The 18415-nt window shown below is 37.3% G+C and overlaps 1 protein-coding gene across 2 annotated transcripts in view; it reads left to right on the top strand.

Moving 5' to 3' along the window:
• Positions 1–18415, top strand: part of SRL (sarcalumenin) — a 432041-nt gene that overhangs the window by 200536 nt on the left and 213090 nt on the right. For both annotated transcript variants that reach the window (XM_044089336.1, XM_044089335.1), the window contains exon 3: positions 7271–7381. In XM_044089336.1, coding sequence (XP_043945271.1) covers positions 7271–7381 — 111 coding nt within the window. The remainder of the gene's footprint in view (positions 1–7270; positions 7382–18415) is intronic.

The raw sequence follows: 18415 nt of genomic DNA, 5'->3' as shown, positions 1-18415 counted from the left end.
TAACTAATACAGCTCATAATACAGTTTATTTTTCAGACCATTACTTGTTTGTGTCTTTCGGCTTTTCCTGGTTAGGGGTCGCCACAGCGGAACTCCGGTCCGCTAATGATTGGCAGTTGATTTTTATGTACTGGCTTGCCTGGCCTGATGCACAACCTTCAACAAAGGTATGCCCATTCATGCATGTCTCCACGCAGAAGACGCTCTAGCTGAGAATCGAACCGGACAGCATCTTACTGTGAGGCGACAACGCTACCGCAGCACCACCACTAAATATCTAATAAAAATACATCAAGTTTAGTAAAAAAATATCTACAATTTCTTATCTACATTTTTAGCTTAGTAAGAAATAAGTTTCTTTTTACCATGTAATTTAAAAAGAATGCAGCCTCAGGCTCAGAGAATGAAATGCAGCATTCTGTACTTTTTTATGTTTCCACTTCTACTGTTGCAAACACATACACTAACCTTCTAGGACAAGTGCAATTTCATTTTAACCCGTTGTGTTGTCGCCTCACAGTAAGATGCTGCCGGTTCGATTCTCAGCTAGAGTGTCTTCTGCGTGGAGACATGCGTGAATGGGCATACCTTCGTTGAAGGTTGTGCATCAGGGCTGGTAACTCGGCACGTTAGCGGACCGGAGTTCCGCTGTGATGACCCCTAACCGGGAAAAGCCAAAAGACACAACAACAACAGTCCCTCATTTGATGCTGAGACAGCATCACACTCACATTGTATTGTAAAACATCTTTTACACTTTAAATATATTGTCATACATTTTTCAAAAACCTTCAAAAATTAACTCTTCATTTTCAGTTGTTATTTGACTTTCATTTACATGATCTGTAAATGGCACTTTTTCAAAATAACATGCAAATTCTGTAACAATGGGTTTGACTGAGGTGCAATGAGTTTGGTTATTAAAGCTTTATATAAAAATAAAAGCAAAAACACAACCATAATATTAATAACAATAAGCATAATAAATTTCAACAAACTGTTTCCCCATCCTGAAAACAAAATTGGTTAGCCAAGTCCATTGTGAACTATTCGTGTCTTTGGTATCTGAGACTTCACTTTTTGGATGATTTCCAAATGACTACATATTGCATGCTTGTTACAGGGAATAAATGAATAGCATTCCTCTTATATGAATACGCACATACCTTCCTTTGATGCAAGTACAAAATCAAGCACCATTCAATTTTGGAGTACTACTGCACATATGGCACAAATCTCTAAAGTAATCAAATTAACAATTATAAATGGTGTGTTGCTTAGCACTTCTAATAGCTTAGAGAGCTTTCTCAGCTCCCAAATTGATTTTACAGTCCCATAAGCAGGTAATATACCAGCCCCGAAAATAACATCATCACCAAGGTCCATATGAGGAAAGTCCTTTAAAAGCTGCTTGTTCTAAATCATGATAAATCCACAATGCTTCAACTTTTCCAATAAGATTAAACCTTAACAGATGGTGCCTTAAAGACTCAGTTTTTTTTCAGACTGAGTGGAGCTGCTTCTACAGAAAATCACTTTACTGGGCTCTTTGACAGTTTTCTGCCTAGTGTATTTTCTGTAGCATCAGTTCACAATTGCACCTCTCTTTGGAACTTTCAGTCTTGATGGACTTTTAGGTTTCTACAGGTAAGTGTAGCTTTGGTATGCTTGTGGGTTAGTATGTGAGTCGGATATCTTTTATTTTTTGTATTAACATTATAAGTTTTTCTTTACAATGCGAGTGAACATGGGTATTTTAAAAGAACCAGAGTATGGTACTCCTGCATGACATATATTTCAGAATTGGAACAAAGATAGCTGTCTCTACTTAGATATATGGCATAAGCTCACTAGAAATGATGGTAAATTGACTTTTCCACCTGCAAGTACTTTTGATAAAAATATTTTGTTAACCTTACAACAAAAGACCTAGAGAAAAAGGTAATAAAGTCCCTGTCTGCTGCTGGTCAGCCTTTAATGCATGACAGGGAGAATCTAAAGATAGAGAAAAAGATTCTGTAGTTTGTAGTTTGAAACATAATGCAGCTAAACTTAAAACATAGTTACAAGTGGCTAATAAGATGGTTAATCATTTACAACATCCTAATTGCCAGGGACAGGGGGCTTATGGGCTCTATCCCCCTTAGGGAACTACAGAAATTACAGCTTATCGATGGAGAGTCGTCCTATGATGACTGCTTAGTTTTGCCCACAGCACCACCACCACCTTATAATGCACCACCATCTCCCCCTGACCAGCAGGATTCTGCTATCTCTTCTTTCACCTCAGAGATTATTACTCCAGCAAATTCTCAAAGAAGGCAACCTTCTGAATCATCCACCTCCAGTAGTCAAATGACTCAACCTCCTTAGTCGTCTCTTTCCAATAGCCAACATGAAACTTCTTCCTCTTCTTTTATTTTAGACTGTACCTGATGCAGAGTACCTCTGATGTTTATGAGCTTTCTGAGAGGATGCACAAAGGGGGTATTATCTTCTCTTCCTAGACGACAAACGCTACATTCACATAAATGTGTTACTCAGTTCCCAATAATTATAGAGAGGGATGATTATTTTGGTCCTGATGAATTTAATCTAGATAAAGATGATTCTGATTCCTCCTTGATGGAAAAGGGAGATAGTATAGTGACTCAAACTGCCCACCTACATCCTCTGCGACAATTCTTGAACCCAACACAAGGCAGAGATGAAGCAACACCTTCCACTTTAAATGCAGTCTGCCCTTAGTCTGAGGGTGCTTCTATCCCATCAATGTCCTGCCTTCCTCTATCACTCATTTAGACTCATTAAAACATTCAGATCTACACTGAAATACCACTACCTCAATAATCATATCTGTTACTGTGCACAAAAGTCTAAGCCACCATAAACAAATACAATTTAATTATACATTTTTTCTTTCCTCTGTTAAGTAACTCCTCTCAACCTTCCTAAGAACTTTCTCTATATCAACTAACATATTCTAATATCTCTATCTATTCCTAAGCAATGTCTAGCACCTCCTAAGTATTTAAAGAACTGTTTACTTTGAATTAAACTACAATCTTTATTTGAAAGCTTTTTTATTCTTAAACTACTGAATGTTGTATATTAATAGCTAGTGTAATTTTACAAAGCCTATGTTCTTTTATTTGAAAGCGTTTTATTCTTAAAGTACTGAATGTTATATATTAATAGCTAATGTTATTTTTACAAAACCTATGTTCATTGCCTATTTTATCTTTAAAGTACACTGTATTAAATTTTTTTGTGGAGCTTTTCTCCCTGGTCCTCCACTGAAAATGGGTTTCTGACCCAGTGGACTTTCCTAGTCAACAAATGTCAGTAAATAAATAAATAAATAACAATCAGAACAAATCCAGCAAAATATGCAAGAATCTTAAAAGGGCATGTTCAGTTACAAAATCCTACTTTAGAGTATCTCAGAGCAGTAATGGACATATCCATTCCACCTGATCTATTTAAACACATATGGGATCATGCTAATATACCAGACCCTATTCCCCAGCATATGAACTTAGAGGCTTTTCAAGCAGCTAGGACTCATTTATTGCAGGCTGTTACTGCAGTACTGTATGTCCATCAGTACCTAACTGGTCCCAGATAAATGCAGTCACACAAAGAGAGGATGAGTCAATTGAATCTTGTTTATGTTATATGACAGATGCCTTTGAGGCCTTCTCAGGTTATACAGAACCTACTGAAAGTCCTGCAGCCAGTGGTCTTTCAGCTGATATTCTCAATGGTTTATTGCCCCCATTTGAGATTAGCCAACCTGTCCAAGTTTGGGACTTCATGAACTTGCTAATCAGGGTCAGTATTTAGCAAACACTCTTATTCATCGAAAATGAGTGTGATGAGGAGCAACAAAAAAAATTATTAAACTTACAGCTCCCGTAGTTTAGCAGAAATAGAGGGAAAACAGAGGAGGAAGAGGAGGACATAACAGATTTAAACTTTCTCAAAATCAAGGATCATTTCCTCAGAATTTTAATAATACCCTAAATTCACAAGGACAGGGACAGGGATCAAATTCAAATCTGTGATTTAATTGCTGACAAAATGGTCATTGGAGGGACAGTTGTCATTGCCTGCAGCCAGTAGACGTGCCAATGCAGTCTCTCATTGAAGCAGGAATTGAACCAGTCATTTCAGCATTGTTGCAACAAGGCATAATTACTCCTTCTAGGAGTCCTTGTAATACACCCATTTTGCTAGTAAGGAAACTTGGCAAAGAGACTTATAGATATGGCCAAGATCTGAGAGCTGTGAATGCAGTAGTTGTTCCTGCTTTTCCCATAGTACCTAACCCAGCAACTATTCTTAGCTCAATTCTCCCTTCTGCTACCACCATTTTGGTTAGTGATATTTCCTCAGCTTTCTTTTCTATAAGTTTTCCTATAAAAGATTAAGAATTCCTTTGTTCGGATAGAAATGACTTCCTGAGTACTGTGTCCCACACGTGTGTGTTATTTCTTTTAGTAAATTATATTTTAATCTGCCAATGACTGACGTTTATTTGATGATGATTAAACCTTATTAACATTGTTTATATGCAGCCCTTGCAGAATTTCCTGTAGGCTTCAATTTTGAGTTTTGGGAAATGCTTCCTTGTTTTCACAATTACATATTTCTTGTGCGGGAGTCACAAATACAGAGGATTATGACTGGGTTAGTGATCTTAATGAAGACATTAAATATCTGAGACATATGAGTCCAGAAATTCACTTTGAAAGCACAGCAAAGCAAAGCTTGACTGATGGATATTAACATCCAGGCTGAAAACATATAACGGAGTTGTGATCAGAGAAAAACAGTTATAATTCTTTTTAGCACATGGACCTTTAACTGCTTCAATGTACTAGTAGCTATAGACAAATGTGCAGGAGTGCACTTTGTGCTTTATTTTGACAGTTTTTTTTTGTATGACACAGTGAAGTGCTTTATAGCATTTAAAGTTGTGAAAAGGCTTCCTGATGCGTTGGGCCCTGTCAAAATTCTAGCTCAAGACTAGAGTTTAAATAGCACTGAAGGGTGCTTAACAAAACTTTTTAGGCATCTTTCTTACATAAAAAAGTGGTTAACAAAGCTATCTCTTTCCTGAATTTAGAGACTAATCATGGCCCTCCATGTACTTCATTGTAATATATTTTGATGTAGAACAGCATCTTTAAGGAGCATTAAACTTCAAGCATTACAGACATGTTTACAACAGAGATAGTTTCATCCCTTTCCAACTGCCGTGCATTCCCACAGCAGAAAATTTACAATTTTATATACTGTTTCATGCATTTTTTAACTATTACGTTATTTGATAAAAGGTAAACTAATGTGCAACCTCCCTTACCTTTTAAAGAATTACATTTTTTTTCATTAATGGTGGTATAACTGCGGTGGTGGTGCTACGGTAGCGTTGTCGCCTCACAGCAAGACGCTGTCCTGTTTGATTCTCAGCTAAAGCGTCTTCTGTGTGGAGACATACGTGAATGTGCGTACCTTCATTGAAAGTTGTACATTAGGGCTGGCAACTCAGTACGTAAAAATCTGCTACCAATCATTAGCGGACCGGAGTTCCGCTGTGGCGACCCTTAACCGAGAAAAGCCAAAAGATACAACAATGAAATAGAAGTTTAGTATAACCTGTTCTCAACATGCAAAAATAAAAAAAGACCAAAACTGCTTTAGTAGAATATCAGGCATCATTCTTCTACTTTAAATTTCTTTTTTACAGGACAAGCCTCCCTCTACCTCCCATTGTAGGGGACAAGCCTCCCAGACCCCTGAACTTATATATAGTAACTCCAAGCTCACCATACCTCAATGCAAAGGAAATATTCTGAAAAATGGATATCTCAGACTTGCTATATGTAAGCCCTTATTTTTAACTATTCAGTCTCCATACCTCAAGACTCTCCAAAGTGGGTCCAAAGATTTCAGTTACCCATTTGAGGTGCTCTACTAAACTTATTTTAGAAGCTGCATATATTTCTGATGGATAATGTAAAAATCATCTCTGCAGCCAATAGTCATATTGGACACTATTGAGATAGGCATTTCATGGCACACATGTTTTTTTGCCTTATTTTAAAACATTATTTTTGCAGTGATTCTGGCACCCATCCATACTTCTCAACAGTGGAAGAAACAAGGACCAGGAGACTGACGTTGGTGAACATGTTTCATACCTAAATGACAGGGTGGCAGAGAAGTCTGAGAAGTGAACATAGGATTGGGGGGGTAAAGGGTAATGAGTGAAATGCATGACTGGTAGAAGGGAGGAGTAATTATAAAGGACATACACAAACTCCTAACCACCAACACTAGCATCAGGGTAGTCTGCTTGTATTAGGCATCCTTCTGCCATTCTGTCTGACTGACATTTGCTTTGCATACTGCTGACAAAGTATTGTTAGCATTTTGTAGCTGTACCAGGTCCAACCTCATAGCATTATTCTCCTGGTCACACTATATCTGTTCTCTTGTGCTTCTTTCTTCTTGGGCACTTGAAGGACATATCTGATCAGATATTTATATTTTCTCAGTCTGCCTTTGCAGTGTAGTTGCTTGCTATTGTTACTCGAATAATCAGTAATCTCGTGTACTTTTCCCTGTTCATTTATATATTTAAAAGCAGTTTGTGCTAACTTATTCTTCTAACCATATATTCTTCATCTGATCGGTTCTTATCTTCTGTATCCTTCATAGTGTTTATACACCTACACATTTTATAGAGAACCTAACTACTGGTTTGAGTGAAATGTAATGTCAGAAACATAAACTATTCTGTTTGCAGCTATAGGATCACCAGAACTCACTTACAGCCTCCCATGGCCTTTTCATTATGAGACGCAGTTTTATATGCATTAGCTTTTTAGTAATCATGACAATGAGTGGGAAAGTGTTGTCAGAGTGCGTTTTCTATTAATAACAGAAACAAACATATCACAGCTGAAACTGTGTCTGGCAAATATGACAATTTTAAATGGAAAGGTCGCACAAATTATTCTATAATCTGTTGTTAATATAGTATTGAATTTTAATAACCAGTTAATTGTTTTATGAATGAACCTTTCATAACATTTCACTATTTGCCTGTTCACTATTTTGCATGAAAAACTGAAAAAAGAAGAAAAAATTAACATTGCCACTGTGTGTTAAAATGGATGTGAAATTACGGTTCTTATATTTTGTCAACCAGTAAATGATTTCTTCTTGTTTATTATTATTATTATTTTTTTCATTTCTGAAGATGCAGAGGTAGAAGAACAAGAAGATGTCCAGGATCTTCCATTAAGGGACCGCTCTCACATCGAAAACACGCTTAAACTGGGACAAGAAACTCCAGCAGATGACTACTCAGGTGAGTTTTCATTGAGGCTTTCATTAGCAACAGACCTTTTGTGGAAACAGAAGAGATGGGGATATTTACCAGTGTGAGTGATTGTTGTTTCCATTTAGTCATGCATATCATCAGTTTATCAGCATGCTAAGTTCTTAAGAATCCCTTGTATCTCACTACCACCATATCCTTTTATGCCATTTACAAAGACGTGGTGGTAGGTGTTTTGCTGATGTTGACTAGAGTAGTTTTATAAGACATGCACAATATTGTAAACATATTTTTCAGTGTCTTTTTCACCCTGAGCCTACTGACCATTGTGTCTTCTTTCACCTAGATAACTTCAGTCAGCAAGAAGTGATGTCATCCAGGCAACCATCAAATGGCTTTCAGCTACCCAAACTCTTCATTCACTAATGGCAGCCCTCACACCTGTTAACTCCCACAATACACACTTGGGAACACATTAATTCCCAAGAATGCAGTTCCCCAGGCTACACCAGAGAAATGCACTGATTCTTGAATGTGCTTTCTGATGCAACAGCCAGCATTTGCTGGGTGTCAGTATTGCAGCAGAATGAGGTGCCTTCGCACAGTAGAGGCAGACTGGCATCTGTTACTCATTCTCATCCTCCTTGACTAGCATTTCCGGCAGCAGCGTCACTAAGTGATCCCTTGTTCTTTGAGTCACAGTCAGTGTTTTCATCCTCTTTCCATGCCATGAAGCCAATATGGGTTTACAGATAAACAACAGGCACTCAGTTTGCAAACCGTTACAAGCCTAGCCAATAACCCATATTCAGAAGTTCCTTCCTGCATCAAGGAGGGCAATACATGATAGACTACTTATTTTTAACACCTTTATAGAATTATCACTTAAGACATAGGCAAACATACATTTATATAAAAGAAAACAAACAGTATTAACATATTTCCTGGTGCAAACATTATGTATCACATGTATTCTTTTGTATATTTATCAATTCAACACTACATGAATTGATCAATTCCTGCCTTCCCTTAAACCACATTCCTCCTCCAAAACATTATTTTGCATGTACTGTTCTGTGGCAAGGATGAAAAATACATGATAAACTAAGGGAGAATCTGAGGCTGCCCAGCCAGATGTCTAGGTTCATAGGGTCATAGGTAGGTACTAGGCTGATGGCCCTAGGGCCTATATAAGCCTAGCCAAAAAGGTACCCTGACTTTCGCCACCCAAGAAAATTATTTTCCTGTGCCCCTGTTGAGCAGAGCCACAGAAGTGATCCCTGGGGTGAATTTCCTATTTCCCATCCAATCATCAAGATTTTTCTTGAAGAGTGCTAATGAGGAGCTTTGTTTGATATAGATAGGTAGTTTGTTCTAGAGTATGGGAAGTCTCTGGGACAGGAATCTATCCCTCCAGCATGTTCTGTTTATTATGGTAACAAGGTTTAGGTCCTTAGAGCGTGTAGCTCGGAGGGATTGGGATTTCTTTAAGTGGAGCATGTCCAACAGCTCTGGGTTTGACATAGCTTTGTATGTTAGGCAGAGATTGCCTCTGAGTAGGCGATATGCAATGGAGTAAAGCTGGAGTTTTTTTAGACGGTCTGCGTAGGGCATCTATTTGAGGACAGTAATCCTCTTTGTGAGGTATTTCTGCGGCCCTTCCAGTTGTTGTAGATGTCTTGTGAGGTACATACCAAAAGGGGCATTGTACTCTATAATGGGTCTAATGAGTGATGAGTAGAGGGGGACAATGACCTCTTTTTTCCTGGATGAGAAACCTTTTGTAATGAGGTGTGCCACGTAGAAGGATTTCCTGACTACTGTGGCGATGTGATTATCAAAGTAGAGAGTACTGTCCACCTGTGTTCCAGGGTCTCTTATCATACTTTCGATGTTAAGTAGACTACCACCTATGAAGGTGACAAGGGTGCTACTTTTCTTGAGAGGTAATGGAAGTTTGTTCCAGAGGTGGAGAACACTTTGAGATATGAACCAATCACCCCTACGTATCTCTTATTTATTTGTTGCTGAAGGTTTATTTCATTTAACCAGGTATTTGAGGAATCATTTCTTCTGTGAAGGAACAGGAGGACAAAAAGGGTTCAGTCTTTCATTGACTGAAAAGTTAGACACAAATTCCCATAGAGGAATCTATACACAACTGAGTACCAAGGGAGGGGTGCTGGTCTGTCCTGATAACAAAGATTTTTGAAACAACTAATCTTTTTAGTTGGGAATCTTTGATATCTCTCAAGTACAATTATATGCTTATACAAATACATACCAAAAGAGACATTATATTCAGTAATGAGTTTGGTACGTTGTGAGTAAAGGGGAATTGAGACTTTTTTCACTCTAGACTAGATGCATTTGGAAATTAGATGAGCCAGATATGATGTTCAAATTGTATGGAATTATCAATAACTGTGCCTAGATCCCTTACAACAATGTTTGATTGTAGGAGTGTATCACCTATATGATATGAGAAATGTTTTGTTTACAAAATTAGCTATACTACATTTTTTCACATTTAATTTGAGGCCATTGTCCCTGCACCAGTTGCTAAGGTAGTATAACCTATGTTAGAGCAATTTTGGATTAAATAACAATACCCAAGTTATAGTAATCTGTAATTTTATATAACCATAGGCCAAGAGTGTTGGCCTGAAGGTCTGACAAAGGAGATGACAAAAGCAAAGGGCCTCACATTAAGTCCTGTCATATACAACTGGTAACTATTTTTGCTTCCAGAAGTGGTACATGAGACTCTAACTACATGGGTTCTGTCAGAGAGCCAGTTAGCTATCCATATCCATTGCACAATATATTTTAATGTATAACTCTTGTCAATAATGCCTGCAAAGAGAATAGGTTCAAAGGTCTTGTCCAGGTCAAGATATAATGTATGTACTGTATAATCACTGACACTTAATTTAAGAAATGAATAAGGTTAAAGAAGCAGGACCTTCATTTGACAAAGCTGAATTAATGAAGGTCTTGGGTTAAGAGATTTTCCATGTCTGAATGAATAAAATCTGACAAAATACATTCCATGGCTGTATACGTTATGCTAGTGAGACTAATGGGTCTTTAGTTACCAGGATCTGCAGCTGGGCCATCCAGTGGCATTACAATGGATGTTGGATGGATGTACGATGACTTCAGTAGTGTAACTAGCGAAAAGGTTTAGATTAAAGAGATTAAGTAGGGCTTCCGATAGGCCATATTTAATACTGATAATCCGGCAACCTGGTGTGTTAACCAGTCCCATGGATGAGGTGTTCTCAGTTTTTGAGACTGCTAGGAGGACTTGTTCCATAGTAATTAAAAGGGGTGGAAGGGATTGTGGAATCTGTTTTATAGCTATAACTGTGGACAAAGTGAAATTTGCACTAAATTTGTATGCCAGGATATTAGCTACTTCCATAGGGGTGGAGTGAGCAGTATTATTGCAGACTATTCCTGAACATTTTTGGTGTTGTTTCTTAACTTCCTGACATAGGAAAAGAAAGATTTGAAGTTATTTTTGTTTTAGTGGCTATTTAAAGTTCATATTCAGGTTTGAGTTTCCTAATGGTTCATGTAAGCTTTTTTATTAGTTTGCTAAGTGTTCGTTAAGGTAAGTAGAATGAGACTTTTTAAAAGCATTAAATAATTTCTTTTTCTCATTTTATTATTTATTTATTTATTTATTTATTTATTTATTTATCTGGGTATTTCATGATAGTAGATTGTTCTAAATTTCTTATTATATTTGTTATGGATATGGACTGCCTAATCATTACAACTGTTTAAGTGGGAGCAGAAGTCAGTAGTGGCTTTAGCAATGGAATCTGTCAGAGAAGAATTACAGCAGAATTTATGTAGGCCATGAAGAAACTGACGAAGGTTTACTTTTGAGAAGTCCCTAAACACAGAGGTATTTGCAGAGGAAGTATTATTTTAAGGGAAAAAGTCACTAATTTGTGGCCTGATTTAACAAGGGAAGACAGTACACATGGAAGTGTGAAAGAACCAGATATATTTGTAAGGACAAGATCGAAGGTACTGGGGTCACTTTTAGGAGTGTTAATTATTTGTACAAGGGAGTTAGCATTTATAATGTCAAGAAATCTCTGAGCATGCCAGCCATTGTCAGCATAGGTCAACCAGTTTATTGATGGATAGTTGAAGTGCTCAGAAGGGGACATAGAGGATGTTCTATAGCTTGCTGTGAAGCTTTAATTAATCATATTTAGGTATTGAGGGTGGTTTTGATATATAAAAGTTCAGTTCTGGTGTTCTGAAGAACCTGTCATAAAGTGATGATATCCTTGACAAATACACAATTGCCAGTAAGTCTGAAGACATGATAGGCACAAAACCCAGGAATAGTGGGAGTGGTTTATTTGCTTTGAAAGCATGTCTCTGTAACTACACATATGTGAATGTGTTCAAGTTGCAGAAGAGCCTCAGAATTGGGCATTTTTTCATTTAGACTCCTGGCATTGAGTAGAGCCACTTTAATATGTTTCAAATTAGAATTCATTAGATTGGAATATCCAATAAATAGACTCTGCCTAAAAAAAGGTAACATGGGAGTAGCAAAGGCTTTAGTCAGATTGCAAAAGTCTTGGTAAGAGAGGTGTATACCATCCCTGGCCTAGCAGGAAGGCTTGCCAGGCATCTCATCCCAAACTGACACATACAGGAACCCTCCTAGAATGATACCACTACATAGCCACTTATTAAAGCACAATCATTGGACTGGAATGATACCTATTTAACCAGCAGGGCAGACTCTCGGGTGTTATATAACAGCAGAGAGGGACTGCTGCTTAAGAGGGAGCTATCAAGCTTCAAGTAGCTTGACTCCTTTTTCTCCCACAATCATTAGTCGGGAATAATAACCCATTGTCAGTTATTTACCAACAGATTCACAGGTGGTACATAGCACAGAGAGGGATTATAGCTTACGAGGGATCTACAGTGCTTCTAGTGAGCCCACTATAATCATAATTTAACTGGGCTTTCTAGTAATACTGATCCTAAGATTTTTCAACCTTCCTCCCTTAATTGCTTAGTACCCCCTGCTGGAAAACAGTACTGACACAAGTTGCATAAATAAAGGTTTTAACTCAGTAGGCTGTAGACACAGCAGTCTCCCCTGCAACTATAAGTACTAGGGAAACGTGAATTTCACCACAGCTCCATCTTAGCACCAGTCTTGTTGCAGACTTAAAAACCTCCAAGGTAAATGACCTGAGTAGCACTGGCTGTATCCAGTTTTGTGTCAGGTTCTGCACAATTGTATTTGTATTTACCTACTTGTCCTGATGACTCTTTTTACTTTTCCATTTACTTTCATACTACTGCATTCCAGGCCAGAAGTCTGCCTTGTTTATGAATGTTTAACTCATTCACTCCAATGGAGCTCAGGAAGTTTGCACTGTGACTTCCAATGGGTGGAGCAGAATCAAATGATGTCCTCACATTTCAAACAAATGTTTATCTCTCTGGAACCACAGGCGTTATGAAAGAAACATAAATGGCAAACTCTTCAGCACAAACTATTTTTATAGTGGTGGTATTCTTTAGGTTCTAGGTCTTAAACTGAATTTTATAAGTCACAGTAAACATAGTAACTATTACATTTGTAATATTTTGTAAGCAACTTATAATATCTCAGCAACCACTCCAGTTACACACATATTGTCAGCAGCCTTTTTATTCATCTAGCCGAGAGCTTTCATATGAGGCTAAGGAGTTCTGTCTGTGTTACTTGGTTGTTGAGATATTTAGAAAAATGTGAAAACTATACCTATATAAATTAATATCATAAAAAACAACAGTTAATATCTATTTACCTGCACTAGACAGAGCTCAAATACTAATGCAGTTGAGTTTGCCATTGTGTAAGCTTTAAGATGAATTTTTGTTTAAACCTTGTAAATAAAAATGTTTTGGAATTATTGACGCAAATATGAATAAGCAGTATTTGACGCCAAGAGGCGTCAGTAAGAGATAACTGCAGATGCACCTGGAGGCGTCATTCAGATGTCATGAGTTAAGATCCACTTAAGAAAGTGTAACCCTTCTCACTGCACTATGCACAGCTTTGCTACATCCCCCCCCCATATCATTACCTTTATACACATTCACTTCTTCCACCCAGCCAAGTAGACAAAAGCTGTAATATAACTCACCCATTACTCCTTAACTCAATTAAATAACAAGTATGCATCTCTATTAATCATTTATTACTATTCTACCTACAACCCTTTTCATTATTCTTTCCCTCCCTTACTTTTCTTGCTCATAACCGTCCTTCTTTTTATTCCATAACCTCATCTTACATCACTGTGGCTTTTATAGCCTAGATGGCAGCTAATCTGTAAATGGTCCTATAATCAATTCTAATTCCACACTACCATGTGATCACCTGTACTCCCAAAACTGCTAACACAACCTGTCTCCCAGCTACTTCTAATCACATGCTAGGTGGCAGCTAGTTTGTGACTGCATTAATGTAAAGCTTATTCTTCATTCCATTTATTGCTCATATCCACATCACCCTCACCTCACCTAACTGCAAACTTTTTCTTGTCTTCTCCTTTCATGGACATACATTGCTTATTCAGTACTTCTACAATAAACCCTTTATCATACTGTCTAGCATATCTCATTTTCATAACTTTACTATTTGCCCATACCCTCATCTATTACCTTATGCTTTTTCACTGACACACACCACTAGAAGGGAATACTTAATACAAGTTGTACTCCAGTACAGTCCTACCCTACACTTAGAATCAAACGCTCTCTTATTCTGTGCCACATTCTCCTGAACCTACTTGGATATGTATAAACCCATGGCCTCTAGTTCTTTCTTACAACAAGTCAAAGCAGATGTGACAAAAGGAGATACTGCCAGCATAGCTAGCTAGAATTTTGTAAATAATTATATGTCATTGGTGAATATAGAAATGATTTATACAAGATGCTTGTGTTACAAATGTATTAGAAATGTATGTCATGTGTATATCAAACTGCTCTGTACAGATGTTTGTGTTGAAAAGGTATTTGTAAAAGTGCTATGTTTAAAATGTATCCACAGTGTGCCCTTCTAGAAAAGAGCAAAAATGTACATGTGCTATTGTAACTGTTTAAATGTATACATTTTAACAGTGGAAACTGGGAAACAGGAGGTTAACCTCAGTCTAATAAACTTTAGAAAAATATCTGAAATTAAATTAATTTACAGAACGCAATAAAGAGGCTATCTCTCAAGTTTTCAATGCAGCTAGAGACACAGAGTCTGTGCTAGGAAGCTTTCTGTACAGTCCTTGGAGTGAACTAATACAATTGCTTTATGACTCCCAGCAACTGCCAAAGATCTGAGGAAAAGCCCTTGTCTGTATATTTTACAGGTAGATGCTAAATGCTGCCAACTTCTAGCAATGGGGGGGGGGGTTGGCCTGGAAACTAGTAGTCAAATGACCAGAAATTATGTCATTCTGCAAGCTATCCCAGGAGTAATATTTTAGATATTAATTTGAGAATATCAATCTGGGACAGGAATTTGATATAAAGGGACGTGAGCAGGATGGAGTGTATAAATATTTGGGAACTGATGAAGGATCGGCAATAAAACACAGACAAATGCAAATAAAACTCAGTAAGGAATACTTCAGAAGACTAAAACTAATATTGAAAACAGCCTTGACATCTAGGAGTAAAGTCCAAGCTATAAACCAATTTGCTCTTCCTGTTCTAATTTAACTGTTTGGGGGTGATTGACTGGCCTCAAAAGGTATTGGATCAGTTGGATCAGTTGGTCAGGAGAACAAAAAATGCTTCATGCTTATCAAATGATATATAAAAATCACTGTATACCAATAATTTTTATTACTCATTCTAAAGGAGATGTAGGCCTCCTCTACATTGATTACATGTATAGATCTGCAGTTGTGGGACTGCATATATATCTGCTGACCTCATCAGATCAAAACATAGTGAAAGTTTTAAAACATGAGGAGAAAAAGTCTAAGATAACTTCCCTGCTTAGTTTAGCAGAAGCATATCAGCGTTAAGTGGGAATGGAAATCAAACCAGAAGTAGACAGAAATCTAACCACAATTGAATGTGCCAAAAAACAAAAGAAAGCATATAAGAAGAAGGATCAAATGAAAAGGAAAGACGTGGAAAAGGCATAAATATTGTGGCAAGTATAGAGATCTCCTGGAACAGCTTCATATTGCTCAGAATTTGATGCAGGAATGATTAAGGAGAGGTGAACTAAAACCAATAGATGAAAGGGAATATTAGCGGCCCAGTATAGTGGACTATGTACACATTGTTTTAAATAGTCCATTGAACAAGTGGGAGAAACAGAGAAATGCAGGCTTTTTAAAAAAGAATTGGAAACAGTTGCATATGCTGCCGCTGGGTACAATACACTCATGGCAGAAGACCTGTATACTGAAAGACAATAACGTGGCAAGACTGTTGCATTGGGAATTGTGCAAACACTGCAGTATTGAAGTAGGTGAGAAACATTGGAAACCTGCACCACACAGCATTGTAGAAAATGGTGAAATTTATATCACATGGGATCACCCAATACCAACAGTTCAAACAATAGATGAGAGAAAACAAAATATAGCAGTGCAGGAAAAAAAGACAAAAGTAACATTGATCATTGAATTGCTACACCTAGTGATTAATTGTCATGTGTACATAGAGACACAAAGTCATCAAATGCCAGGATTGGCAAATAGAAATGAGATCAATGAGGAGGAAAGATACCCAGACAATTGCAAGAGTAGTAAGAGCAACAGGACTAACAAAAAAGAATTTACAGCTGTATTTAGATACACTACCAATAAAAGTAACTCCGTATGAATTACAAAAGGAGTCAGCTGTGAGCACATTGTGGATGCTGAGAAGAGCACTTTTGGCTTACATCAAAGACTGATTTTTAATAATACCCTGACTTATGAATGAGATCCATTCCTATCATGGTATTAGAAACCCAAAAGACTTGGAGAAATTACACTAAGTGGTATCAGACAACTAAACGGCCAGATCACTGACTCTCATAAAACAACACAGTTGACATGCAATGATGAAAACTAAATATTTGTAGAAAACTACAGAAAGTTTAGGCTTAATATTATCCAGACATTAACACAATTATACCCAGATCAAAATAACCCAGTGGAAGGTCCCACCTCTCAGTCCCTTTATCCCCTGGCTGATTATAGTTCTACCTTTTACTTTAGTGAAATATCATATAAGGAAATAAAAACTTACTTACTATCTAAACTAGATGTAAATCTGAAGCTGTATTCTGTACATTGCATCCTACATTTATAAAAATGTCAGCAGTGCTAATTGCTACACGTTTGACTGGAATATAATGTCTCACTTACTTCTGCAATATTCCCATCCCCTTTAAGCTACATGATCAAAAATCTCCAAGCCCACAAACTGCAAAGAGTATGGACCAATTCCATACCTCTGTCCAGTTACCAAAATATTTAAAAAAAACTTATATACAAGCACATTTATTTATTTATTTATTTGCAGTTTGTTTTCTAAGATAGCCCATTGGGCTACAAGGATCCCATTTTCAATGGAGTCATGGGGAGAAAAACTCCAGAGAAATACAAATACATAGTACAGAAAGAGCACAGATCCATAATATACATTTCAATTAAATGTTAAATACATATTTTGTATAGTACAAACCAATATTGCACAATTCAAATAGATGTTACATAATACAGAAATAAAAAAAGATTTTCATTAGGAAAATTACATCAGGTTAATTCAGTACGTAGTAGTTATTTTTATTTTTTTTTTTTACAATGAGGTAATTTTTCAGTCATTGGTCGAATATGTCCCAAGGGATGTAAAACTTTAGGAGGTAGTGACAGGCAACAAAGTTTGGAAAGTTAGGAAGAAAGTGTGTTAGAATTAGGTTGGATGAGAGCAAAAGCATTTCCATTGTGAAGTAAGGTGCGAGTGCAGTGAGGTTTTAAACAAGGAGAGACTGCTGGTGGTGTGGATGGGAGAAGAGAGAGAGTTCCAGAGGCGTGCAAGAGAGAAGGACATCAATTGATTCCCAGCAGGATGTGTTGGTTTATGCAATTTAATTAGGTTTTGGGAATTGGATTTTAGGAGTCTATCTGGTTTATGCATTTCAAAGGTTTTTGCTAGAAGGGGCAGAGAATGTATTGAGTAGAACAGAATGAGTTTGTGTGCTTGGATGAGCTGGGTATATGTGAGGAAGTTTGGTAATTCTAGCCAACTTAGTTGATGAAGGGAATTACAGTGGTGAGAAGAGGCTCTATGACCTGCTGCAAATCTGGATATTTTGTTATAACAAGATGAGAGTTTTGTTTTGAGGGAAGATTGTAAGCTGGATAGATGCACCATATAAAAGGGATAGGATGAGGTATGTATTAGCTAATGTAATCCCGGTGGTGGGAGACATAAAGCGACTGTGGTGGTAAAGCATACCTAATTTTTTATGGGTTTTTTTGATATTTGCTTGTAGATACTTGTCAAATTTTAGTTGATTGTCAATGATAATTCCTAGTAATTTTGTGTCGGAGACTAGTTCTAGGGGCGTATTATTATTGCTGGTAATTATGAAGGATTGTTTGTCTAGGGAAGAGGCTTTGGATGCATTGAATAGCATAAGTTTTGTTTTTGGTTCCATTAAGGGCTAGATGGTTGTGGAGCAGCGACGAGAAGGCAGCTTGTGTTAGATTGTTAAGAGTTGTGATGGAAGGGGAGGAACAGATTAGTGTAGAATCATCAGCATATTGGATGAGACTGGAGTTAGGAATTGCTTGGAAGAAATCATTTATGAATATGTTGAATAGTAGGGGGCCTAGAATGGAACCTTGGGGGACACCTGTGGATGTATTAAGGAAGGGTGAGGTATCTTTTTTCCATTTAACTGCTTGTTGCCTGTTTGTGAGGTAGGTTGAGAACCACTGGGTAGAGGAAGGGGATAGGTTAAGTTTAGAGAATTTTGTAAGAAGGAGGTTGTGAGAAATAGTATCAAATGCC

Source organism: Protopterus annectens, chromosome 12.part0 (assembly GCF_019279795.1).
Source record: "Protopterus annectens isolate FY-2018-M chromosome 12.part0, PAN1.0, whole genome shotgun sequence".
NCBI lineage: Eukaryota > Metazoa > Chordata > Ceratodontiformes > Protopteridae > Protopterus > Protopterus annectens.
The sequence above is the reverse complement of the archived record's forward strand: the minus strand, read 5'-3'. Positions and strand labels throughout refer to the sequence as shown.